The sequence below is a fragment of the Solanum dulcamara genome, chromosome 3 (assembly GCF_947179165.1).
Source record: "Solanum dulcamara chromosome 3, daSolDulc1.2, whole genome shotgun sequence".
Classification (NCBI taxonomy): Eukaryota; Viridiplantae; Streptophyta; class Magnoliopsida; order Solanales; family Solanaceae; genus Solanum; species Solanum dulcamara.
Window position 1 is genome coordinate 71,714,967 of NC_077239.1, and position 27,692 is coordinate 71,742,658.

Genomic DNA, 27,692 nt, shown 5'->3' on the forward strand with positions numbered 1-27,692 from the left:
CAACTAATATTCACTAACGGGCAACTAACATCCACTAACATAACAATTGCGATTTTCTTCTTCTTCTTTTTTGACTTCTTTGTATCTTTTACCTGTTTTTTTTTCTCTTTCCCTCTCTCTTCTTCTGCATTTCATTTTAAAGATAGTTTGTCAGTTAAAAATACAATTATTTCTCCTCTTAGTTTCACCGTCCTGTACTAATCTCTCCTCTGGAATAACAACACCAACGGTATAAAAAAACAAGAAGTTAATATCTTCTTATAACTCTAAAGTACATAAAATAATATTTCAAACAATTTTCTTTCTAAACAATCCTAATTGCAAAACATGTCTTGATATTTTATTTTTCGTACCTTGACAAACTTAAAAGAACTTCAAAAATAATTAGCCATACACAATATATTTGTCAAATACGAATAATTGGTTAAAACTTTTTTCTTTTAGAAAATATTTTAATGAAAATACTTCTCAAAATAAAGATATATATATTTATTTTTTTCCTGCAATTTGGTCAAACCTGTCTCTAAGGCTTAGGCACAAGAAAAATAACCAAACATTTTGTCTTGAACCTTGGAGCCTTGAATGAAATCGCCTTGCAGAACACAGCAAAAAAATATTGCACTAGTCACAGACAGACATATATACCTCTAAATTTGATAGCAAAATTTATTTTAATACTTTAATTATACGAATATTTAAATATTTATTTTAACAAAATTGAAGTTAATTAAATATCACCCTGAAAGTATAACACTACTCTCACCCACCACATCATTGCCATGTAAGTACTATATCATTAATTTTTATTTCTTTTTCATTTATTTACCATTTTTTCTTACACACTTTTTATAATTAATTAATTAAAAAAATACATTTTCAAGAATCAAAATTTAAAATATGAGCCAATTTCATTAATTTTAATTTATTAATTTTAAATGTGTTCAATAGGTAGCCCCATTTTCTTTTCTTTTTTTCTCCTCCACGAGCCCGACCCCTCTCTTTCTTCTTCTTTGTTCTTCACCATTTTAATTTTTAGTGGTTTTTTTTTTCTTCTTCACCACCATTTAATAATTTAAAAAAATAATAATAACTGAAACTTCTTCTTCTTCTCCTTTTCCTTTCCCTCCATTCTTCAAAACTTTTAAACTTTGCAAGTATTTCACTTTTTACGTAATATAGAGTGAAATCAATGTCAATAATATAGTGTTGGTGTTGAATTTTAAGGACTAATGGAATGAAAAATAATTGATAGAGGTGGGATGAAGATGAAGGAAAAAATGTTTTAATGGAGAAAGAGGTGTAGTGGGGAAATCAACAAAATAAAGAAAAAAAATTATTATTATTTTCAAAAGAAGACTCACAAATTTCATTTATCTCTAATTAAGAAAATTTACATATTTTTTAAAGAATTAATATATCAAGAAAAAATATTCAAAATGATAGTTATATATCGGCCAATAAAAAAAAAGGCCATGGATATGATTTTAAATTAAGTGTTTCTTTTATGATTTAAATTCAGTATTTCTTTTTTTTTCTTTTTCATGTGCTTTTAGGAAAACAAGTACACTCACTTTGCCACATCACTCCTTAGAGGGATATTTAAATAATTTCAGAATTATTAAGGGGGTATTTAAATGACTATATAGTTAAAGTGTTAAAGTAAGTTTTGATGCCAAGTTCGAAGGAGTTTTGATGTATTTACTCAGCGAAACGACCTCTCAATCCACTTACTCCGTTTGGGGACTTTTGTAAATTTAATTTAGGGATCATTTGGTGTGAAAGATAACATTAAATAGTCTTGAGATTAAATTATAGTGTCACTTAATTTGTTGTTTGGTTGGCAAATTCTGAATAACTTATTCTGAAATTAATAATTAGTACCGGGATAAGATATCCCTCTTCTTGGATGATATAGTAATCTTGGAATAAAATAGAGAAAATGACAAGAATATCCCTTGAAATCCTTTTTATACATCACTTTTCACGTGTATATTCACATTATTTTTAATACCATGTATAATGACAGTTACAATCTTCACTACCACTATTCCTTATTTTTATGATAATTTTTTATATTTTTTAATTAAAAAATTAGACTATACAAATATAATTTTTATTTATTAATTTATCTGACTAATATTTATATTTATTTATGTTTTGATTTCTCTACTACTAAATTACATATTTTTAATTATATATCTTTTTAGTCTCTTGAAAGCTTGTATTTTATATATCAACTAAAATGAAAACTTTAGTATTTTACAATTTAAGGGTGATATGTCCTTAAATGAAGTGATACAAATAATAAATCCTCTTTTACCTTAACAAATTTAAGATGAAAGTTCTATTTTTAAGCTAAATAAGATAAAAATTTTATTTTTAAATACATATGGTACGAAATGCACACACAAAAATATTTAAGCTAAATAAGATGAAAATTTTATATTTAAGAATGAATAACTAAAGCTTGCAAAAAAATATAAAAAAGTAAATAAAGTGAAGGATATTTTTATAAACAACAACTTGTTCTTAAAATTTATGCAATGCATATTATTTTGAATACAACAAATCAAACAACCAATAAAAAATAATCAGTATAACTTATCCCATCATAACTAATTTCAGCATGACTTATCCCATTATAACTAATCTCATCATAACTTGTATTCAAACCAAACGACTCCTTACTATTTTTTATACCTATTCATTATGTTTAAGAAATCTAATTACAACTTACTTTATATATTTACTTATTAATAAAGATAGTATTAAAAAAATAATATATAATAAGTAAAAATAATATTTTTAATATAACTGCTAATTCAAAATGGACAAACGAGAAAATGACATCTCTTGCCCGCTAATAATTTGAACGGAAAAGGGCCAAAATTACCCCTGAACTTTGAAAAATAGTTTATTTATGCCCTTCGTTCTACTTTAGGGCCAATTATACCCCTACCGTTATACTTTGGGCCAAATATGCCCTTGAGTATAACAGAATGCCACGTGTCAGTTTCTCAGTGGTCAACTTATTTCCCCTTTTAAATTTTTTTTTTTAAATTTTTTTAAATCTGTTTTTAAAACCATTTTTAAAAATATTTTTTTTTTAAAAAATCTATTTCATTTTTTTTTATCTATTTTTAAATCTGCTTTTTAATTTATTTTTTAAAAATCTGTTTTTTATGTATTTTTTACAATATGTTTATTTTATTTTAAATTTGTTTTAAAAATAAATTTGCATTCACAGATTTTAAAAATATATATTTAAAAAGCAGATTTAAAAATAGATTAAAAATGGATTTAAAAAACATATAAAAACAGATTTTAAAAAAAAAATTAAAATAAAATATTTTAAATCTGTTTTTTTATGTATTTTTTACAATATGTTTATTTTATTTTATTTTAAATTTGTTTTTAAAATAAATTTGCATTCACAGATTTTTAAAAAAAATATTTAAAAAGCAGATTTAAAAATAGATTAAAAAATGGATTTAAAAAACATATAAAAAACAGATTTTAAAAACAAATTTAAAATAAAATAAAAAAAAACTGATTTTAAAAAATAGATAAAAAAACAGATTTAATCTCAAGGGCATATTTGGCCCAAAGTATAACGGTAGGGGTATAATTGGCCCTAAAGTAGAACGAAGGGCATAAATAAACTATTTTTCAAAGTTCAGGAGTAATTTTGACCCTTTTCCGTAATTTGAATGAGGAAAAAAGCTCTTTTCAGAATTTTTAAGAGTAAAACTAGAGATCTCTTCTAAATATATATATATATATATATATATAAAACTAAAAACAAGTGGGTAAAGAACTAAGAAAACTTATTTCTCACGTAACAATGGAAGTGACATGTTTACTAAGATTGAATTTAGGTACAAGAACTCAACTACGTATTTTAGAGGCACGCTGGACAAATTCAAAAGAATATATCTAATCTAAGTTGCTCCAGCGCTCCAAAAATATTGCCACACTCATAAAAAAACACTACTTTTGAAAAAATCAATATATACCAACTAACATCGAAAAATAGTATCTAATCAAACTTGCAACAAATTATTAGGATAAAACGCCTGTACTGATTCCCAATCACAACATAAGCAAAAGGAAAGTTTAAAACTCCTAGTTAATAAATGACATCTACGCATTTCCTCTCGTTTACTTTATATATTCCAAACACTTCTTTTGACAATAAGGAGAGAATAATCTGGTAACATTTGAAGAGAGAATAATATTCTAACAATCCACTCAATTTGATGATGATCTAATAGTACTTGAACATGCAAAATATATTGAAGTAACCCCAGCAAAATTGAAATGAGTCTACAAGAAGGTCCCATAAAAACATAAATGATACGGCATGTCTAGCCAAAACGCTTTTCCAGCTTCGTCTACAATTACTATCAGATCATTTCTTCTTGGCATCTCCTGCCTTTGTCTGCAAGTATCACGGAATAATATCATTAGCATAAGAAGAAGGAAACTATGAACATAAAAAACAACAGAACAATAATTATCTCCTGCTCATAGCAGCAAAGATAGAAATGGAGACAACAATCTTTACCTTCTTAACACCACGGATTTTCTTGGCTCTGTTCTTCCTCTCCTTCATTTGCTTCCTGGACTTCTCCACCTTAGTGTCCAATCCATTCTGTGGAAGTTGTTAAATAAATTTATTAGAGACAATAAAGTGTATATAGAAGGATAAACTTATTCATTGGGGAGAGTTTAAGGTGTGCTTAACATTAATCATCACCATTGTTAACAAAACCCTTCAATAACAACTTGTAGACTACTCTTATCTGCATGATAGGTACTCAAGAACACGTATTGTTAAACGTGATGCACTTTTTTTTTTTTGGTAAAAAGCTAGCTCAGCATACATTTCCAATAAAGCAACAGTCTCAAATGCATATCGGAATTGAGAAAAAACACTGAACAAAGAAGGCATAGGGTTAGAGGAAAGACATTTAAGTGCTTCAAAACATATGATTATTGTCTAAAAGCTTTTATATAGAGAGCATTGCTCAAGCAAATGCAATCCTGCAGTCTGCAATTGGTTTTGGACAGCAGATGAGCAAAAGTTACAATGTTAGACCATCCAAATAAACTTCTGAAAAGCTAGGAAGTACTGCACATGACCATTTCCAAAAGTGATTCTATAATAGTATCTAACTGGATTACCACAGAGGCATATAGATATAATATGAGATTAATCTGGGAAAAATATTAAGAATCGAATGGCATGTAATGAAGAATCATAAAAAAGGTATACCGGACGCATCTTAAAGTCTACGGAAAACAAAGCAGGTTTTTCCTTTGGGTGTTTTGAAGCTTAGATATAAGATTTATCTTTTAATCTAGCGCTTATATTCATTCAAAAACAACCCTGTTCAAAGCACAATCAAGAAAATAAAAATAAAAACCAATGCTGCAGTGTGACAGTATATAAAATAGGCATTGCTGGTTGTTTTCACACTACACAATGAACCAAAAGATCTAAACTGCAACACTAGAGATTAAAAGGTTCTTGATTATTATTTTTTGATAAGGTTAACATAAGAGATTACTTGAATTAAAGAAGCAACTTTAACTATTGCAGGTCTTTGAAGCACATAACACATGCACTCGTGTAAAAATAAGATGATGCCTTACCCTGATCAGCCTGTACTTCGGCTCATACTTCTTAGCATTCTCAACAGAGTCATAGATCAAACCAAAGCCAGTAGATTTGCCTCCTCCAAAGTGGGTTCTGAACTTGAACACAAAGATGGCATTTGGATCTTTCACTTCATACATCCTTGCCAATTTTTCTTTCAACTCAGCCTAAAATATCAGTACAAACAGGTGAGCAATGAAAAGCTACAGAATCACAAGAACCTATATAAAGGATAAACCAAACAAGTGGGTTTTCACAAACTGAGCATGACTGTGAAGATACAAGTCATAATGTCATGGGAATTACAAGATAACCAAAAAAATTGATAGCAACTATTATATACGAGGAGAACTTTTCTTTAACATTTCCAAAGAGACCATCAAGGATTCAGCACAAAATCATAAATAAGCTCCATGGGAGATCCTCAAGTAGGTCCTTTCGCTTGGCAAGAAATTAACATACCAACTATCAATCATCAACTCTGTCTCAATCCTTAACTAGTTGGGGTCAGCTATAGAAATATCTACATTCATTGTGCTTGATTCCATCACAAAGAAGACCTTAAAAGAAACATAAACAAACCCATCTCACTCCTCTAACTATACCTATAACTGAAAATCTCCAAATGATAAGCACAATCAATCAAATAACGAAAGCTATTCGTGAAAAAAACAACCAACCTTGGAAACATTAGCTCTTCCAGGATGCAAGACATCGATAACCTGAAAAAAAAATGACACCCATTTGAATTTTAGACAAATCAAAAGGGATTATATAACAAAGAACAGCCTTTTAGATTTCAATAATAAAAAGGTCAACAATTTAAGAACTTACGAATTGTTTCCTTGCAAGCAACCTATTGGTCATGAACTTCCTAGTTCTAATAGTCACTGCCTTGTCCGCCATTTTTGTCCTGTAAGCAAACGAAAGAACTTTCAATAAAATCAACCACACAAACATTCACTAACAAAAGTACAGAAAACTATGGTGATGAAAATGATACTTTTGTCAGTCTGGATTCGCTACTCCGGCGACTCTCCGTCTCTAACTCTCCCTCTGCGCGGCGCCTCCGTTCTGAGTTCTGTTTTCGATCTTGCTTGCTATACTTTAGGGTTTTAAAAAGGCTTCCCTAATTCTTGCGTTTATTTTGGGCCGTGGGCTTAGAGATGGAGCAAGTACAAAGATAGCCATTTTGGAACTTCTATTTAAACTATGGCCTAAATTCAACGGGGAAGGAATCATTTTTGTAGGTAAAAATACCGTATGGACGAACCTTGCTTCTTGGAAGCTATATTTTTGATATTTTCGACTCAACTTCAGATATACATGATTGAAGTTGAAAAGATATGTAAATGAAGTTAGGAGTTCATATATGCATGTCTAAAAGTTGGCATATTTACATATTCTTGTATATTTATGATCGAATCTCAAATATTTATATCTAATTTATCAGATGAAAATAAAAGTCGGAAAACTTTATTAAAACGTCAACACACGACTTTTATTTACATCAAAATCTCAATTCAAATGATTTTTTCAGATAATTCAAACATGAGGATCATTTTTCTTATCGAACCAATAAAATCAAAATACCAGACAAATCAAATGATCTCAAATTAAAAATTAAAGAAGAGATAAAGATTCAAATAATTTTTTCAGATAATTCAAACATGAAAATGTGTTTTTTGGTTTTTAACATTAATGTTGTCTCCATTTATCAAAAATAGAAATTGTTATAATAAATATGCGCTACAAAACAAATCAGTGTGAATTTAGAGATATCAAATATGATGGGTATAAGTCAAACGTGTTTTCCAAAAATAAAAGTTTTGTATGAAATCTACCAACAATAACTATAAGTCAAATGTGTTTTTCAAAAAAAGAAACAACACAATTTCTGCTAGTTTAGATCGTAATTATGTTCAGACATAGTAGTTTATCAAATTGTCATTTATACTATTTTTTGTTTGTTAGATACATGTATATTTAATATATGCGGGTCAAATTAGTTATAATTTTATAATGATCTGTCTCATTGTTAGTAAATTACCAAGCGTAAGATGTCCAAATTTGAAAGTTTTAATATCAAATCGGATTTAAGCCGGAATCAGCTCTGTCCTGGGATAACAAAATTCCATTAGAAAAAAAGAGCAAATGCTGCCTAGGACCTCTATGGTGGTCCCTTGATCGCTATAGTTGCGCTAGGTAGTTAACCTAGCGAATTTTAAAACTTTTTTTCCTCTCAATTCCAGTTCTAAAAGAGTTGCCTCCAACTACAAAGGCCCTAGGGCTACTCTTAAGAGAGAAACCTTGACAACAGAAAGAAAGAAACACGTCTCCAACCTCGTCTTCGCAAACTCTTCATCAATCTCACTAAAACAGAATCAAGGAACAAAGATTTATACGCTCTGTAGCAGCAGTTTGGTGTCCAGATAGGCTATAATTTATAAGTAGTAGATTATGATTAGAAAATGTGTGCATAATGTAGATTGGATAGGAGAATTATGATTAGGCATGCAGACATGACGTTTAGATGGATAAAACATAATACTTAAAGAAAAAAAATCTTATTGTCTATTAATGTTATTGATTGAATCCCTTGAGGGGTGTTTTGTGTTGATATGACTTACATGGTGAATTATAGGGTAAAGATGTGATGATGAGTAACAATAGAGAAATTACATGAAATTTTAATCTAGGAAATATGCTTAATTACCATTAACGAGGGTGAATTTGCCATAGTGTTGTCGTAAGTACATGATGTTACTATTTAATTATTGCTAGGCTATTGATCATGACAGGGGAGTGATTTTGTTGTTGTTAATTGAAGTTTAGACTTGATTTAGATTTAATTGTGCTCTCAAGTTGAATATTTATTGCATTGTCTTCAAACATGATTCTAATTAATGATGTGGTTGTTAATGCTTGAGAATGCACGAGTTATTGATCGATGGGTCTATTTGGTTACTTGCATTGTAGGTGTACGTATGGTTTTTATACACTGAGCCATTTATGTGAGAAAGGTAATAGTAATTATAATCTTATGGTGTGATTAGTGGTTCGTGTTCGAAGTGAGCTTCAGAATGAGCGATTGTATATGTGTATATATATTTGTGTATGTGTATATATATATGGACGAAGAATTAAGTACTACACTGGTACGATAATGAGAAAAGCTGATTCTCTGCAGATCATGACTATTATACATAAATAAGACACTTAGCGTATATGTACAAATAAGAGTGTGATATAGTGGTGATATGTCTAACAGTGCTCATATGCTCAGGTATTCGTATTTTGAGATAATTGACTCGATTATTGAGTTATATGTATCTCTTGTGTGGTTTATGAATTCGTAATCTAATTGATATGGTGTGACATACTTGTAATCTTGATTTAGGGATTACGTGGGAGCATAGTTTAGTATATTATAGGTCATGTTGGTTGTTGTTAGTAGGTTATAAAATTGTCAGTATGATAGAAAAATATTCACAATGTGTGTAATGATGTTTCCCTATTGATATCGATTTGTGGGTCTAGTTGATATAGCTAATTATTAAATATGCCTATTGTATTAATTAGATGATCTTGTTGGTTAGACTATTCAAGCAAAGGTAAATGAGGGGGACTGTTGTGGTATAAAATCCTTATATCGAACTTGTGATTTTTTTATAATGTTGAGTGATCTATCCTTGATTGATCGATGATACTTAGCAGTGCGTGCGGTGTATTGATACTTTTTTTGTTATATTTTTTTGAAGTGTAGATGTGTTGCGGTTGACTGGAAGTCATTTATGTAGAATGACGCGTAGTCATCATCAACTTTTGCACCCTTCTTTTCGCTAGAAGTTGTGTCTTGCCTAACTCAAGTTAGAAGCTACTCTATATACCTAGATTAGATCTTGAGAGTTGTTTTGTTTTATTCGGTTAATTACTTGGGAAATTATTGTTTAACATTAATTTTAGGTATTAAAATATACATGCTATTGTTGATAGAACCGTTAATTGAATTTCTTACATATTTTTGATTGGGGAGGTAAGGGTTCTCCTATTTAGTTAAGAATAGAGTAGGTGTCCGCACGATCCCTTAATTAGGATCGTGACAACTTTATTCTAGATACACTGTACCCAAATGTGCATCACGTATATTTGGATACACTAACTCTCTGACTCCCTCCTCTTTCGATCGCTTTCCTCCCTCTCTCACTCACCTCTCTCTATGTGTCTATATTTTATTATGTATCTAAGTTTCACAAATTTTATGTATATATGTATCTAATATTAGTTTCATATTTTTGTGTATTCAAAATCAATTTCATCCATTGTATTTGATATCATTACATCCCTTGTATCCCATATCAATATCATGAGTGTATCTAATATCAAACATTTAGTGTATGTGTATATAGGTACATGTATCTAATATCAAAATATCTCCGAGGTCCAAACTAAATGTATTTGATATCAAATATTTAGTGTATTCGTGCATAGTATATTCGGACACATGATATCAAAGATATATGTATCTAATATCAAAATGTGCCTAAGGTCCAAAATCTTAGATACAACCTTTTTTCATAAACCACAACAACTTATATCATCCTCCATAAAAAACAGCAGAATCAAACAACATTGTTTTCATTTGTTCTAGATGGATGTCTATACTAGGATAAACATGATTAAGAATAGAAATATATGAGATAAGGTAGGAGTGACCACCATAGTGGATAAGATGAGGAAGGTGACACTGGGATGTTTTAGGCATGTGAAGAGAAGATACACATATGCCTCAATCAAGAGGTGTGAAGAGTTGACTATAGCGGGTACAAATAAAGATAGATGTATATCGAAAAAGTTTTAGAGATATGTGATTAGACAAGATATGATACACCCGCATCTTATGGAGGACATGAATCTTGATAGAAAGATTTCAAGATTGAGAATTAATATACAAAGCTAGTTGGTAGTCGAATGTTTCCTAATCTCCTTATCGATATTGCTTTTAGTACTTTTCTTTTATCTATTGATTTTATTTTCTCCTTTATTTCGATTATCTTATTAATTAACACTGTTACTGGTATCTTCTCCATTAAATGAATTTTCACTACTGTATATGTTTTACATACTTGATTTTTTTATTGTGCTTTGTTTGAACTGATGATCTATCGAAAACAATCTCTCAATCTTCTCAAGACAGAGGTAAAACTACATACACCATCCTTCTCAAATTTCACTTATAAATTACACTGAATATGTTCAATGTAAATAATTCTTACATTATCCATTTATATATATATGTTATAGCATATTTCAAAAAGTCTTATCTGTAAATATATTTTGCATGACCTATAACATTTTTTTAAAAACAATATATAAAATTTGATATTTTCTTTTCTCGAAATAAAAGAAGCAAATAGAAATATATTGGTGAAAAATAAACAAGGGTCCTGTTTGGAAAACCACTTTGGTAATTGGATTTGGTGTAATTACACTGTCTGACATGTTTGGTTGGTCATGTAATTACATGATCAACAAGTTATTGGGTTTAATTGGCAGGGAGTAATTACACTCTTCAATTCCCAGGGAGGCTGTGAATTGGTGTAATTACAAGTTGATTATCTTTTAATTTTTTTTATTTCTATTTTTATTATTTTTTGTTTTAATTTATTTTTATTACTATTTTATATTCTTATTATTTTTATTGTTCTAATATTTTCTAAAAATGTATTTTTTATTTTTTATTTTTTATGTTTCATTTCGTTCTCATTCTCAACTTTTACTTCATGTGATTTCATGCAATTTTTCGTATTACTCTCTTTTTAATTCTATGTTTATTTTTTCCATTAGCATAATTTTGTTAGTGTTCTAGTTTTAAAATTAAAGTAGAAGTCATTGTTGAATGAGGTTATAAACTTATATTTTGAATTTAGAACTTATGCTATATTTTCAGTTTTATTTATTTTAGTAGTATTAACTTGATATTTCACATTGCAAGTCATTTATTTTTTAGTTAGATTTGATAGATTATCTTTTTGTCAAATGTTTTAATAATTTTATGACTTATATTTATAATATTAATATCTTTTTAAAATCAAACATGCATTTCATGATGCTCAAAGAAATTTTATATTTTTAGTTTTTATGATTAATTTAAGAAAAATATATTAATTTAAAAAATATAAATCAATTATTTTCTATAAGATTAGTAAGAACGTATGTTTATTAGTTAATATATTCAAAATACAATATATATCTTAAATATTTAATTTAATATCATTTATAAAAGCCCTTATTTGTCTAATATAAATTTTAAGTTTAGATAATTAATTTTTATTTTTAAAATTTAATATAACCTTGTATTTAAACTTGTGCAACCAAATTGTATATTTATAGTTACACTATAATTACATTGTACCAAATAAACAAATCATTATAGTTATTAAGTTGTGTAATTACTATTCTAATAACTATATAAATTCCAATCAACACGCGACTTTCCAAACAAAGCCCAAATGTAGAAAATTGGAAACATATCACTAAGCCTGTTTGGATGATCTTATTTTAATTAACTTATAAATTGAAAACTGCTTATAAGTTAAAAATAAAAAGCAGTTGCAATCCAACTTATTTTTTTGACATTATTTTCAACTTATAAACTTATAAACTTATAAACAGCTTATAATAAGTTATAAGCCAATCCAACCGGCTCTAAAACTTGCAGTAATCTCCCTCTTCTTCTTGGCGAGGGCGAAAAATTTACAGATTACAAAGTGAACTGAGAATCTCTCATTAAGCAATAAATAACCGCTCCGTCAACCGTCTTTCCCTTCACATATCCCCAAAATACTCTCTCTAAGAAAAACCCATTGAGCTTTCAAGAATTCATCAATGGCGTCCACTGTTAATCTCTTCATCTTCCTCATTTCCATTTTCATCTGCACCGCAAACCCAACGTTCTGTTCAACATCAGAATCTCGTCGTCAACTTCTGCTAACTCCATCTCCATCTCCATCTCCATCTCCATCTCCATCACCACTTCCATTGGTCGTCATCCTCTCAAATCTTGGATTCAATGACCTCGCCAATGCTTCTCTCAATTCCAGCATCTCCACCATTAATTTCCCACTTACCATTTTCGCCCCAACCGATTCCTCCCTCCTTACTTGCCCTTCCTGCTCCATTCCCCTTCTTCTTCAAGAACACTCTGTTCTTGGTCTCTACTCATTTCACTTCCTCCAGAGTTTAGCATTTGGTACCAAGATTGAAACTTTAGCCCCAACTCGTTGTCTCACGATTACCCCATCTCGATCCAGAAATTCCTCAAAGGCAGTGTTCGTTAATGGGGTGGAAATTACTAAACCGGACATCTACAACAATGGGTTCATCATTTTTCACGGTATACAGGGGTACGTCTCTCATCTTTCTCCAATTTCTTGCAGAATTGAGAGTATGACTACTTTATCCTTCCCATTTCTTCCGCCACCCACGGCGGCGTTTGCTGCCACGCGCTCGATGTTAAAAGATGTTATGGGTCGTTTGCGTACCGGTGGTTACACTATGGTGGCACTTGCTATGAGGGTTAAGTACCCTGAGCTATCGGATTTAAAATTGATGACTATTTTTGCAATGGATGATTCGTCTATATTTGGTGTTGGAATTGGGCATGAGTATGTAGCAAATCTTGGGTTTCATATTGTGCCTAATAGGCTTTTAATGGCGTCTGAGTTGATGGAATTGGCTCCTAATACAGAGCTGATGACAATGGACAAAGGGGGGAAATTGGTGGTGACTACTGCAGGTGGCAATGGTCCTTTGGTTCCAATGAGGATCAATTATGTTAAAGTCAAGAATTTCGATCTTGTTTACAATAAAAGGATTGTTGTTCATGGACTCTCAAGGCCATTTCCGCGTATTCGTCTTCATCAACAAGCTGATGAATCCACAAGGATTTCAGTTAGATTCTCGAGTACTGTGAAATGATGGGCACCAATGTAAAGGGAAAAAGATTAGGATTCGTCCTACTATACTGTACTATTCTTTGAAGCAATTTTTTGTTAGTTCTTGTTGAGGCACGTAACATGTAGAAAAGAGAGGAGGAAACATTGTTGTATAGAATTTTATTTGCTCTTAAGAGAAACATAATGCCCAATTTGTTCTTGTCTTGTTTGCTTCCTATTCTTTCTTGTTGTTGATTGTTCATCCTGACTTTTACTTCTTTGCATTGAAACATTTTGCTTTTATCTTTAGTGAGTCACCTAGCCAAAACTATTACTTAAGCTTCCGTTTAATCATAGATTTTGAACTTAAAACTTAAAAAATTGAGTTTTGAAATTTCAATTTTTGAAATTGTGTTTGGACTTATATTTTTTTGGATAATAGTTTCATCCTATTCCACCAAAAAAAATGTTCAATACAAAGCAAGTGGAAGCTGACCATCCAACTTCTATAGATCTATAATGCATTAACTTGGTTTCCTTTTATCTTGGCATTGCTGTATATGTAAACTGCTCTTAATATGCAGTAACTCATAAAGGGTTTCTGGCATAGAACATGTGTCTATTGAACATGAGTGGAGTTAGTGTGTACGTTAAGGTATATTTGTATTAAGAAATTCATTAAATAAGATGTGTAACTTTATACATTAGTTCATACATGTAAAGATCTAAAGTAGTAAATCAATTACAAACAGATTTCAGCTGGAAAATGTTCAATAGAGTTCATCACCATTTACTCCATCACCATTTATTTCCCCTGCAATGTAAAGAGTTCATCCAAATCAATTAGGTAAATGTTTAGTTGATTTAAACGTTTCTTGATCGATCTCTAGACCTAGTACAGTTTTTCCTTCCCATTTAATTTAAAATATATTACGTGAGTGCCAAACAACACTTATTTGGGTAGTTTCAAAAGGAAGGGATATCACTCAGACATGTTAATATATATGGCAATTGAATTATAAGCCAAGATCATAAAAAGCATTCCGCGACAAGAAAGTGAATATCCTAACTTTCAATAGTCAGATAAAAGAACAGAAATAAATTGATTTATTATCTTATGGTCATAAATTTCGCTCGCTCTACCAGTTTTTCCATTAGATATTTGGCCAAATCCATCGCTGGCCCCTTAAAGTTGGCGTCAACTTTCACTTAGACACCTAAACCAAGATATGTTCATTTTAGACACCTAATGTAAGGGTCTATTGTATCATTTTGACACTTTTTAATCAATCTGAAGTTTGAGTGTAGAGCGTGTATTACACTTTCCTCTACATAGATTAATTGACCAATTAAATCCTGCCAACACTACCAACTTTACATGTCATATAACTTTAAAATTAAATACCCAAAACTTGATCTTCAACACAGTTCATTGTCTCTTCAGTTCAAAGAAATCCTCTTTTCCTTCTTCACCGATCAAAACCCACGCAAGTGTATGGAAGTTCAATTTTCCTTGATTTTCATTCAATGCCCAAAACTTGAACTTTAACACACTGTGTCCATTGTCTCTTTAGTTCAAACGAAACCCTCTTTCTTCTTCACTGATCAAAACCTAGGTAAGTGTTTGAAAGTTCATTCTTTCTTGATTTTCGTTCAATTCTTAGTTAGTACTAACTGTTATGTTTGTTTATGTTGCCAATTTTCAGATTTAAATGTTGAAATCAAGTGTTGGATATTGCATTTTTGTTGGGTATTTTGACATTTGTATCAACTGCTTCTTGAAGTGACATTAGTTTGTGTTTCGTGTTTCATCCTTGAAGAAGAAGGTGTATGTTCTGGTTTGGTTGTGTCTACTCTCTGTTAGCATTTTGTAACTAGTTTTTTTTTTAAAAAAATTGCACTGAAAAAGTAAGGGGCTTTTTGGGTATTTCCTTGTTGAGATATGAATGACTATATATTGACATGTTTTCATCATAAGGGTCATGTTATCGCAGACCTTGATAAAGGTGTATGTATTTCCCGTTGCCATTGATAAAGATCATTTTAGCCTTGTCGAGTTTCTTTCATACACTAAAGACCTTGGGTACACAAATGTGAAGGATTTTTACTGTCAAAATGAAATTAACAATGAATTTGTCCAAGTTACTTCTGATATTCAGTTGTTAGACTATGTGAAAGACTTAATAGATGGTGATGACTTTCATGTTTATGTGGTCCATGAAATTGATGAGTTAGAGGAATTGCCAACTCCAACTGGTCTTTTGCCATGGCCAGGCTCTGTTGATGTTGGAAATGTGGAGAATGAGGCTGCTTCAGATGTGAATAAGATTGAGGATGTTTCAGATGTGAATGAGTCAGATTTGCATAGTAGTGACTCAGATATAAATGCCATTCCTGATGAAGATGGTTCAAATGTTGATGAAGAATTAAGATCTTTTAGATCTGAAAGGAGGAACAAAAGAAATCCTAATCCTAAGAGAAAAAAGAAAGTACCTGGAGAAATACCAGTAGGTGAAGCTGGTATTGATAGAGGCTTTGAAGGTATTGAAAAAAATAAGAAGGATAGATATGTTGACAGATTAGGAGGAGATGAAGATTATATTGATAGCTCAGACTGTGATAGTGATAATAGCACAGATGTGGTAGATGTAGAAGTTGTTAGGGGTATTGATCAACTAGAGAGAAGAAAAAGTAAAAATGTCAGGTATGATGCTGAATGTGAAGTCTCTATTTTTGAAAATGCTAAACAATTTAGAAAGGTTTTGGCAAATTATGCAGTAAAAAATAATTATCAGATTAAGTTAAGGCCTAATGAAACTCATAGAGTGAGGGCTAAATGTAAATTCAAAGAAAAATACAAATGGTTGTGTTATGGTGCAACTGATAGTGATTCTGATAACTTTTTGATCAAGAACTACCATCCTATACATAAGTGTTCTCCATTAAATAAGAAAATGTGTACAAGTAAATTCCTAGTAAACAAATTCAGGGATGAAATAACTAAACAATCATTCATAAAGATTTGGGAAATACAAGAATTGTACAGGGAGAAGTTAGGATTGTATGTGGGTAGGACCATCTGTTACAAGGCAAAGCTAATGATTCTTAGAGAATCCATGGGTGACTAAAATATGGAATTTGCAAGATTATGGGATTATGCTGAGGTTATAAAATAGACCTATCCTGGTAGTTCTATTTTTTTAAGAATGGATAGAGAAACTGCACTAGAAAAGAATTTATTTGTGTACTTCTATGTGTGCTTGGAGGCATTGAAAAGGGGGTGGAAGGAAGGATGTAGAAGAATAATAGGATTTAATGGATATTTCTTAAAGGGTGCTTGCAAGGTGAACTTCTAGTAGCAGTTGGCAAGAATGGAAACAATCAGATGTTTCCTATAGCCTGACAGTTGTAGATAAGGAAACTAAGCATAGTTGGAGTTTCTTCATCAATTACTTGAAAGAGGACCTGCAGTTGGGTACTGGACAGGGTCTTACTGTGATGATAGATATGCAAAAGGTAATTACATATTACATTTGCTTAAGCTATCAGATTATCTATTAAGTATTGAATTGCATTTTGTTTTCTTTGCAGGGTTTTCATGCAGCAGTTACTGAACTGCTACCAAATGCTGAAGTTAGAATGTGTGCTAGACATATTTGATCTAATTGAAATCAAACCTGGAAAGGAGAGGAAAGGAGAAAACAATTTTGGAGATCTTCAAAGTCAAGTTTTGAAGTGAAGTTCAAGGATGAGCTTCATAAAATGAGCAAACTTGGTAAGGATATTTGTGCTGACTTATTGCATTATCCAAAGATGTCATGGGTTAGGGCATTCTTTCAAGAGCATTCCAAATGTGATGTAGTTGAAAATAACATGTGTGAGACCTTTAACGCATGGATCATATCATGTAGACACAAATCTATAATAACCATGCTGGAGGAAATTAGGAGAAAGATAATGACAAGAACTGTTGACATGATCAAGTTTGCCAACACCTGGATATCTGATATTGCACCTATGGCTAGACTTATCTTAGAGGAGAATAAGGAAAAGTCTAGGACATGCAAGGTGCTTTGGAATGCTGATGTTGGGTTTGAGATTGGAGAAGGGGAGTACATGCATATAGTTAACTTGACTGATAGAGTTTGTAGTTGTAGAACTTGGCAACTGAGAGGCATTCCATGCCAACATGCTATTGCTGCTTTGTGCCACATAGAACAGGACTGAACCTTTTGTGGAGCATTGGTATAAGAAGGATATCTTCTTAAAGGCTTATAGTCATTTCATCCAACCAATTTCAAATATGAAGATATGGCCTGAAACTAACAATCCAAGGATTGAACCTCCTAAACAAAAACCAATGCCTGACAGACCTGCAAAAAATAGAAGAAAGGGAAAAGATGAACCAAGAAAGAATTATGGAAAAATTTCTAAACAAGGGGTGAAACAGACTTGTTCCATGTGTAAACAACAAGGTCATAACAAGAGATATTGCAAGGTAACATAATTTATACTTGCTTATGTCTTTTTTAATCACTTATTGAATTTTTAATGAACATATATTTTGTGGTTAAATATTCAGGTTGCTGCTCAAAACTCACAATTTACTGGTCAAAGCTCACAAGGAAGTAGCCAACCTCAACCAAAAAACTTCAGTCAACCTGAACCAACAACATTCAGCCAACCTGCATCAACTACATCAAGCAAGCATGTTTCTTCAATAATAGTTTGTGTTGATACAAGTAGAGTTAAGAGGGTGAATGATACAAACTCAAGCCAACCACCATCATATGTGGATACAAGTATTTCTTTTACAAGAGGAATAACAAGTCAAATACCTCAGAGGAGAAAAGAGACTGTTGGACAAAAGAGAGGAGTTGCAGCAACTGGAGAAGACTATACAAGAGGGGGGACAAAGAAGCCATCATATGGTGGATCAAGTAATGTCGGATTTGGCATATTCACAAGTGCAAGTAGAACTCAAATACTCAATGTATGTTGCTTTGTCCTTTGGTTACATACTAATCTTCAGTAGTGCAGCATACTTACTAATTTTGGTTTCTCTTTTTCTGTAAAAACAGCCAGGAACTTCAAGTCAAAGAATTCTGCCAACAAGTTCAAAGCTAAATGATGCAAGTTCAACAGGCATATACCTTGGTTTTAAGCCTAGAGGCTTGAGATGGAAAAATAGAGATGCTGTCACTACCAACCAGTTGCAGAAAATGGCAAATAAAAAGAAGTAACAGCAGCTTGAAGTTTTGAATACTAACTGCGGATTGCTTAACAGCTTAACATAAATTTGTGGATTGTGTAATGTATTCAGTTTTGAGGATTGTGTAACCTTGTTAAACAAGTCCACTGATCTTCGTATTTAGCATAATGCTAACTTTGAGTTCATTGTTGATTATGTTTTTGTAGTTGCACTGTGATATTGTTAAATGTTTTTGGTATTAAATTTGTGAAGTCTCTATTTTTGTTGTTGGTATTAACCAGTCCACTCAATTTGAGTTACATTGTGTAGAGATTTTAAACTTTTAATAAGTGAAATATGTATTCACATCAACAAGATGTGAATTGTATACAACAATAACATCAAAATACATACAAATGTGGCCTAGCTAGAAATTAACAGAAACAACAACAACATGAGAATTATTTCTTCACAGCAACAACAACATCACCCTTACATTAACTTTACAACAACTTTACAGCAACAACAACATCAAAATAATACTGCAAAACATAAGCAATTTTACAGCAGATTATTGAACAAAACATAATGTTACTTTAAGGCAAAAAACACAACACATTTTAACAATTAGGCTTCAATCTCCATATTCCAAACACTACCAACCCAGCAACGATCACACCAACAATAAATATATTTCTTGCTTGATTTATTTTTTCATCAAAAGTCTTGACTTTCTTCAACAAACTCCAGATCACCTTATTTGCTTGAGGAGGGTGTCGATCTTCATACCAATAAAAAAAATCGCAGCCACCCATTTTCTACAAAATCAATCAGGAAAAAAATTAGAAGCCCACAATTGACAGAAAATACTTATTCCTCTTTTGTTGTACTTACATGAAATAAATGAAGCTTTAACATTCACATTGAATAAAAGTTGCAATATATGAGTAAACATATCAACATAAAGAATTATTTTACCTTTGAAAGTTTACAAGTAAAAAATCTACGACCTGGATTTAGTTGAGTCCAAGAAGTCTTTAATAGTGCTTCATTACCACATTTACAATATCGACATTCATCCAAAGAGGTCATGGAAGAGTTGGAGAAGCTCAACATGGAAGTGTAGGAGAAGAGTGAGAGAAAAACAAAGAAGAAGAGAGAAAAACAAAGAACAAGAGAGAAGTGATTTTTGCCCTAAATCAGAGAAACAATCTAAGAAATTAGGGCAAAAATGAAGAAGAAGATGCATAAATATATAGATAAGAGGGATATGACCGTTATAGGCCAAGTCTGATGCCACATCAGCTGAAAAAATAGCTTCTACGCGCCTCTAGTAAGTGCAAAACACGCGAGGGTCCAGCTAATTAAAAAGTGTCAAAATGACACAATAGACCCTTACATTATGTGTCTAAAATGAACATATCTTGGTTTAGGTGTCTAAGTGAAAGTTGACGCCAACTTTAAGGGGCCAGTGATGGGTTTGGCCTAGATATTTGCACTATGTGGCCCTTGACGCCATTTGGCTTTGTTCTAAAGTGGGCTAGAAAAGGCTATTTGTGTAAATGCCCTCCGATAATTCATTCTCATTCTCAGCCACCACAGAAATAAAATATTTTGAACTCAAAAATTTTAAACCGAAAAAAGATAGTTGAAAATTAGAATTATGTTTCATCATGAATATAAATTGAAGTTGTTTTTGAATATTTATAAGTGATTTGGAGTGATAAAAGTGAAAACAACTTTTTAAAAGTTTTTCAAATTTCAAAATTTAACTTGAAGTTAAATTTTAAAATTTTATGATCAAACACGATTTTTTGAATTTAAACTCAAAAAAGTAAAAAAAATACGCATGATCAACGGCCACTAAGTTCTTGCATTACGCTTTCACTGCAATAAAATGTTCAAACCACGGTAGAAACTGTATGAAGATAATAATACTCGTGATATTCAGACATGTATTGATAAATAAACTTTAGTTAATTGGTATACATTTTTACCTGATTTTATCACTTTAAGTATGATAAATTAATATAACTTATTATAAATATTGAGCGTAAATAATTAAGTACTAACTTTTTGAATATGCGAATAATTAATTGTAAAAAATTTCCAAATGTCATTATTAAGATATAATATTTCGAGTTATAACAAAATTTTATAAGTTTCAAGTTATAGTAGTAAAACTCTATCAAGTTATAACAAATTTTAAAATATAATGCAGCAATTAATTTATTAATAAACGGATTAAAGAAAAGGGTAATAAATGTATTAATGGTAATACCGAATTACCATTCAATCAAGACTCTAGTTTTAATTTATAAATTAATTGATTATATTTTATTAAGTAATTAAATAACAATATATTTTTCCTTATATAGTGTTTTATAAATGGCTAGATATACCAATCCTTGATTTTCTCCATTTAGTTGGACACTATTTTAGTTGTTATCAATCTCCTATTAATATCCTAATTAATAATATCAATCTCCTGTTTTAGTTTCTATTTCCTCCTTCTTATTTTTTTATTCTTTTGAAAATTGATATCATTTTTTGAAAAAAATGAAAATCATTTTTTTTAAAATTTAGTACTTATTTCTTACATCTGTTTTATTTTTTGAATCTCTTCCTTAATATTCTCACACAATTTTCTTCCTTAATATATCCACATTATTTATTTTTTCTTTAACTTTTTTCATGCACGCTTCTTTTCTTTTTTCTTCCCTATTTGTCGTCAATACTTTTTTTTTTTTTTTTTTTTTTTTTCGGGAACAGACCCTACACGAGGCTCCCACCTCTCGTGCACAGCCAGGGGTTGTGCCGCACACCCCCAAGCCTTATTATACATAAAACAGAAAAATACACGGAGGGGGACATAAACCTAACCTCCAATCCTATGGTGGTTCATAAGTCGGTCATCCTACTAAGGTCAGCCAACTCATCCCCGATACAAACACACGAAAAGGAAACCTAGAAACTATGCACCTAAAGAAGAGGACTCCTCTCGATACACAGAAACTAGGAAAGCATAAATAAGGGAGACTCGCCCTTTACATAAAATAAAGGAAAAATCTAAATAAAACTGGGGATGAATCCTCATAAAAGCTATATACATTTTAGCGTCAACGAGGATCATCAAATAACATGGCTAAAAATATAGCATGGAGACAAACACTGCAATTGGGCGCTCAATCCAATGCTGCAACACTAGTAGTAGATCATGGAGGCTTCTTAATCCTTTTGGTCTTCCTCCGTCTAAAGCTAGGTAGGCCGGCTCTATCTAGCATGTAGTATCCTCGTGTACCCCGAGGTAGCTGCTGGAGGGTGGTGTAGTGGCCTGGAGTGGTAAGAGTGTGACTGTGCTTGGAGAGAGCATCCGCAGTGAAGTTTGCCTCCCTGTATACATGCTTGCAAGAAAAGAAAACAAATAATTCGGAAATATCAACAAGGTCATGAGTTATCCGGTGAAGGCTCCACGGAGGTTTCGTCTGATGATTGATCCATTTAGTGATCAACTCCGAGTCGACTTCTAGGATAACGTGCTGAAAGCCCTGTTGAATGCACCATTTAAGCCCATAAACTGCCGCCTCTAGTTCGGCTTGATTGTTGGTTCCCTCCCCTAACGGTATGGCGTAGGCGAAGATGAATCTACCCATATGATCTCTTAAGATGCCACCCCCCCAATTGCCCCCGGATTACCCAACGCGCTTCCGTCAGTGTTCAGCTTAACGAAACCGAGTTGTGGTTTAGTCCACGAGACTTGGGTGATCTTCATTTCATGAGCACACTTATCTATGTAGGAAATAGTGTGGATCCAGTTCGAAGGCCAATGGATATAGGGGTACGCGATTCTAAGTAGATTAGAGATGTCTTTGAAAACGGCAAATTTCACTCTCGCCAGGCTAGAAATCTTTCCCCCGTATTTGCTCGCGCACCTATTCTTCCACAAATTCCAACATATAAATATTGGGGTGGAGTGAAAGATAAGTTTGTGAGCTTCTGTGTGGTACTTGTGAAGCCACCAACTCATAACAAGAGGTTTGAGGGGTGTGGCTTCATGCTTTATCCCTAGGGAGTCAGAGAAGTAGCGCCAAATATTCTTAGCGAAGTGGCCCGTGCTTGTCGTCAATACAAATTTTATGCTTTCATCCATAATTTTAAATTATTTTTTTCATATAAATTTTGTAAATTAACATAAATTTTTTTCTAGTATGAACTGAAATATAGTAACGTTCATTCAATCTTGTTTCAATAAGGAGATAATAATATAAAATCTTAATTAAAATTGATATCTACGTTGAAATTATAGTTTTGAAAAACACTGCATACACAAAGAAGTAAGAATTAAATATTTTAAAATTATATTTAGATACCAATTGCATACATTGTTACACTTAAGCTTTTCAGGTGTATATCAATTGGATACAACATTAACTAGTTTTAGCTTGGCTTACTCGGTTGAAATCTTAAATATATGTTTTATTTTTAGTTGGATACCAATTGCATATATGGTTAGAATTAATATTTTCAGGTGGATATCACTAGGATACCAATTGAAAACCAACTGCATACATTGGTGAACTTAATTTTTTAAGTGGATACCAAATGACTACCAACATTAATCAGTTTAAGTTTTTGAATCTACATTTAAAAAATAGTGTATACACAAAGGATTAAGTATTACACATAATACATATTCTGAAATCAAAATTCATTGAGTTAAAAGATCAAAAACATCAAAATATGTGTTTGTCACAATTAAACAACTAAATTAAAATAAAAATAAATTATGGCTAATTTTCAGCAGGATAATTTGAACATGTCTTCCTGTTGTGTCCCTCCCGACGGCATGTGCTGCACGTAATATATAATTTCCTCCATTTGGAAATCAATATACTCTTCGATTCCAATGTGTATGTATCTCTCTTTCCTGAAAATTTATATCTTAACATATTATGCCAATTTCATGTCATTTACAGTCCAATAAAATATACATAATAAACATTGCATACCAACTTTATGAAAACTATAAAAAAAATATCAAAATTATACAAGTTTAGAAACAATAATGAAAGAAAAATTCATACCAATTTTATTAGAAGTTAATTCCAACACAATTGAAAGTTAATATCAAGTTTCATGCCAAATATATAAACACTATAGCTAAATCACATGACTTTCATACTAATTATATGTTGTTTATATATACATTAATTATACATCAATTGCATATCATTATGCCAAGTCTATACAAATTACGTGTCACTTTCATGCCAATTTTATACAAATTACATGTCATTTGTATGTCAAGTCTCTTCCCTGCCATTTAGGTTGACAAAGTACACATTCATGCGAAAATATATGCCAAAATTCATGTCGCTTTCATGCCATTTGATGTTCACATAGTGCACATTCCATGCCAGCTATATGACACTACAAAATTCATACCAATTTTATGTCAAATGCAAAAAAAATAAAAATATCAAAATTAGACCAATTTAACTCAATTTTGGATAATTATAAAACAAGCAAAAAGTAGGTCTATGATACATAATCTGTAATCATATCAGTTAACATTCCTTTTATATACAAATTTCATATAAAAAAATACTACATACTTTGTAAGAGTTTGTATATAAAACACGTTATCCCAATTACATATTAATTTAATACAAACTTAAAATACATAAATACACCTTCATCGGAATGTCAGATTTATACCAATTTAGGGCAACTATAAAACACACAATCAAAAATGTAGTATATAATAACAAAGAAACAATCTAAAAATATACCCAGGTAAACCAAATTCATTCCATTTTTTTAAAAAGTGCCAAGACATAAATTATAGCAATTCCGTAGTAATTTCATACAACTTTCATAAAAGGGGTATGCATAAAAAAATTTAAAAAGAATATGTTCAAAAATAATTATTAAATAAATACATTCACAACATGTTTGACCTTTTTTTATTTAAGGATTTTTGAATCCTTCAATGTTGATCTACTAGGTCTTTTTTTCAAGGGTTTTGAAGACTCACCCTCTTCCACACTCTTTGCCTTTTTGATTTATTTTCACTTACCAAATCAGAATCAGAATTTGAATATGAAAAATCCGATGAATGAGAATCCAACATCTTTCCCTTTCTTTTTTTTCCTTCTCCGTGGTTTCTTTGTTCTTGACTTGAATTTTCTTCTTCATGGATGTATTCTAATTCCTCTTCAAAGGAGTTGGATTCTTCTTTGCCGGGGTGATGTTCTTTTTTATGGGGGTTTGGGTTAAAATGCTGAAGGTTGGCGGCTCAATCTCTACGTCATGTTCATCTTCTAGAAATTTTGGACTCTTTCTTGGTGTTTGACAATTTTTATTTTATTTTTATGCATCCTGAGAAATCGTTGAAATCGTGTTGAAAATAGAGGTATTGAAATAGTAAAGAAGAAAATATTTTGAATGAAGTTGAAAAGAGATGGTAAAGTAGAAAGATAAAGAGAAACGCTTGGTATCCCTGATTGTAGTGATTGGATTATTTCAATAAATGTGTCGTCTTTGTGATTATCACTCCTATTAATTATGTTCTAATTTAATATATTTAAAAAAAATTAATTTAAACTAATTTTTAAATTAATATAGATATGTTAAGACCTGTAAATAAAATGTTATAAGTGGTAAATATTTAAAATTACATTTAAAAGTTGTAATATTAACTCTTAATATATGTTGTGATTTTTCTTAATTAATTTTAGGTATTTCAATTAATTTAAGGAAAACCTACACAAAATAGACCAATTGTGAAACTATTTACCCAAATTAGATCCAACCCAAACTATTTACCTTTAATAAGCTCATGATTCAAACTATTTACCCCCTTACCCCGTTTTCTCCCTTTTAATTTCGCGCATGACGTCATGCTGACGTCAGCATCACTACTCCTCTTTCATACTATCAGAGTATAGTTTCTTCTTGATACCATCAGAGTATTATCAAGCAGTTTCGTTGAACCACTATTTCTTCCTTCTTGATACTATCATAGTATATACATACTCTCATGGTATCAAATGTTATTTACGCCAGTGCCCCTTTCCTTGTTCCTCTTTGATACCATCAGAGTATATTATACTCTGATGGTATCAAACAATTTATCAAGCAGTATTAATCTCATGATTCAAGAAGGAAGAGACAGTGCTTCAACAAAAATGTTTGATACCATCAGACTATTTTATATACTCTCATGGTATCAAATGCGTGAGAGAGTTAAAAACAAAGGATATGAAAGTAATAGTATATCTAATGATAAATAATTTTCATTTTTGAATATAACAATAATTATCCATTAATTTAAGGAAAAATTACTTAACTATACTTCATTAATTACTATATTTACTATTATTTTCTACCATTCTAAAATATTTTTAAAATCCCTATTTATATTCAAAACCCACCTTCATCCGGATACATCACTCTTGAAACCCAAGACATGATTTTCTTTCCTATTTTCACTCCATTTTGAATTTCAAATTTTGTTCTCTCTCCACTCAATCTCAACTTCATTTTACTCTATAGGTAATTTTCGTTCTTCTTCATCTTTAGTTATTTTATTTCAATTTATTTTGTATCTTCTTACTTCTAATACATATGGATGATGCACCTTCATTTAGTATTGGTATTACCTAATTAGACATGCATAATACTGATTGTCTTCATAATATTATTGAAAATGCTTTGACACAAACCAGAACCGAACCAATAAAAGATCAATTAAATATGACGAAGCAGAATTCTAAGAAGGAGAAGTCGATGAATGATGTATCTTCGTCTTTTAAAAGCAATGTGAAAAAAAATCCCCAAAAAGGATAGAAAAATTGAATCCCAGATTTCTCGACCTACATTATCCAGGGTATAGATTTTCATTGTAAATTTCTCAATTTTGATTTTTGATTCTAGAATTGTAGTTCATTGAATGCTGATAATTTTTTTGATGTATCATGTTCTAAATGGTGTTTGTTGATACATAAAAATCCAAATTTTGTTATTAATTTTGGTTCTTATTACAAGTCGAACAACGTAAGGATATACAGAGCTTAAAGTTTTAAAGTGCATCTCGAGATGTTTGTAATCAAATTTATGTACTTTATACAAAAAAATAATACATGATACATTTGTTTAATTAAGGTCTTAAGGAGTATCAGGTATATTTTTTGGTTTGATGTGTATCTGATATATTGGAATCATCATTATGTATCAAATTTATAAACTGGTTATGATACATGTTTTAGCTCTGTTTATCTGATATAATTTGATCTATTTGTTGATAAACAATTTGGACTAGTGTTTATGTATCATGAACATTACTTTTGTATCATTGCAGGAGGTTTTGTAGAAAAATCCTCAAATCCCGATATATCTTATTGTTCCACTGGCTTGGGCTTAGTAGATGATGTGGAAGACTCTGAATGTGAAACAAGTATATTACCATGTATACACCTAAATTAAAGGTGGCTGAAGAGAAACAATCTGAAACATTGCTTGAGCCAACTAAACTTCCAGTCCCAAGTTCTGTTTTACCAATTTTTTCATCTTAATGTTCATGGGTTTCAAGAAAATAAGTCTATTTCGAGAAACAATTTATTAGGGACAATGAATGTGCAAATGACGAGAGAAAGAATGTTCAATCTTTGAATTCTGGGTTGGAAGTTGATGAACCTTCTAAAAAAGCTTTAAGAAAAGAGGGAAAACGTTATTTCTGTAACTACACGCTTAAAGTTTATGTATCAGGAATCTTAATTTTTTTTGAATTTTATAGTAGTAGAATGTACAATTTTGTTTTTGTACCAATAGTAAATATTTTTTTTGGATATTCAACAATTTAGCAGACTATTATCAGATTCTCATGTATCAGATTCGAATT

General features: G+C 31.0%; 2 protein-coding genes across 2 annotated transcripts; one reads left to right on the top strand and one right to left on the bottom strand.

Annotated features, from left to right (window-relative positions):
• Positions 1 to 4,235: 4,235 nt before the first annotated feature.
• LOC129882817 (40S ribosomal protein S24-1) lies at positions 4,236 to 6,784 on the bottom strand. Its single transcript, XM_055957280.1, has 6 exons — positions 6,666 to 6,784; positions 6,497 to 6,575; positions 6,343 to 6,384; positions 5,659 to 5,829; positions 4,568 to 4,654; positions 4,236 to 4,441 (listed from the first exon to the last, which is right to left on the bottom strand). The coding sequence occupies exons 2-6, from the start codon at positions 6,566 to 6,568 to the stop codon at positions 4,412 to 4,414; spliced, it is 402 nt and encodes a 133-aa protein (XP_055813255.1). The 5' UTR covers positions 6,569 to 6,575; positions 6,666 to 6,784; the 3' UTR covers positions 4,236 to 4,411.
• A 5,766-nt stretch (positions 6,785 to 12,550) lies between these two features.
• Positions 12,551 to 13,642, top strand: LOC129883648 (uncharacterized). Its single transcript, XM_055958267.1, has one exon. It carries the CDS (start codon positions 12,551 to 12,553, stop codon positions 13,640 to 13,642), a length of 1,092 nt encoding a protein of 363 aa, XP_055814242.1.
• The last annotated feature ends 14,050 nt before the right edge of the window (positions 13,643 to 27,692 follow it).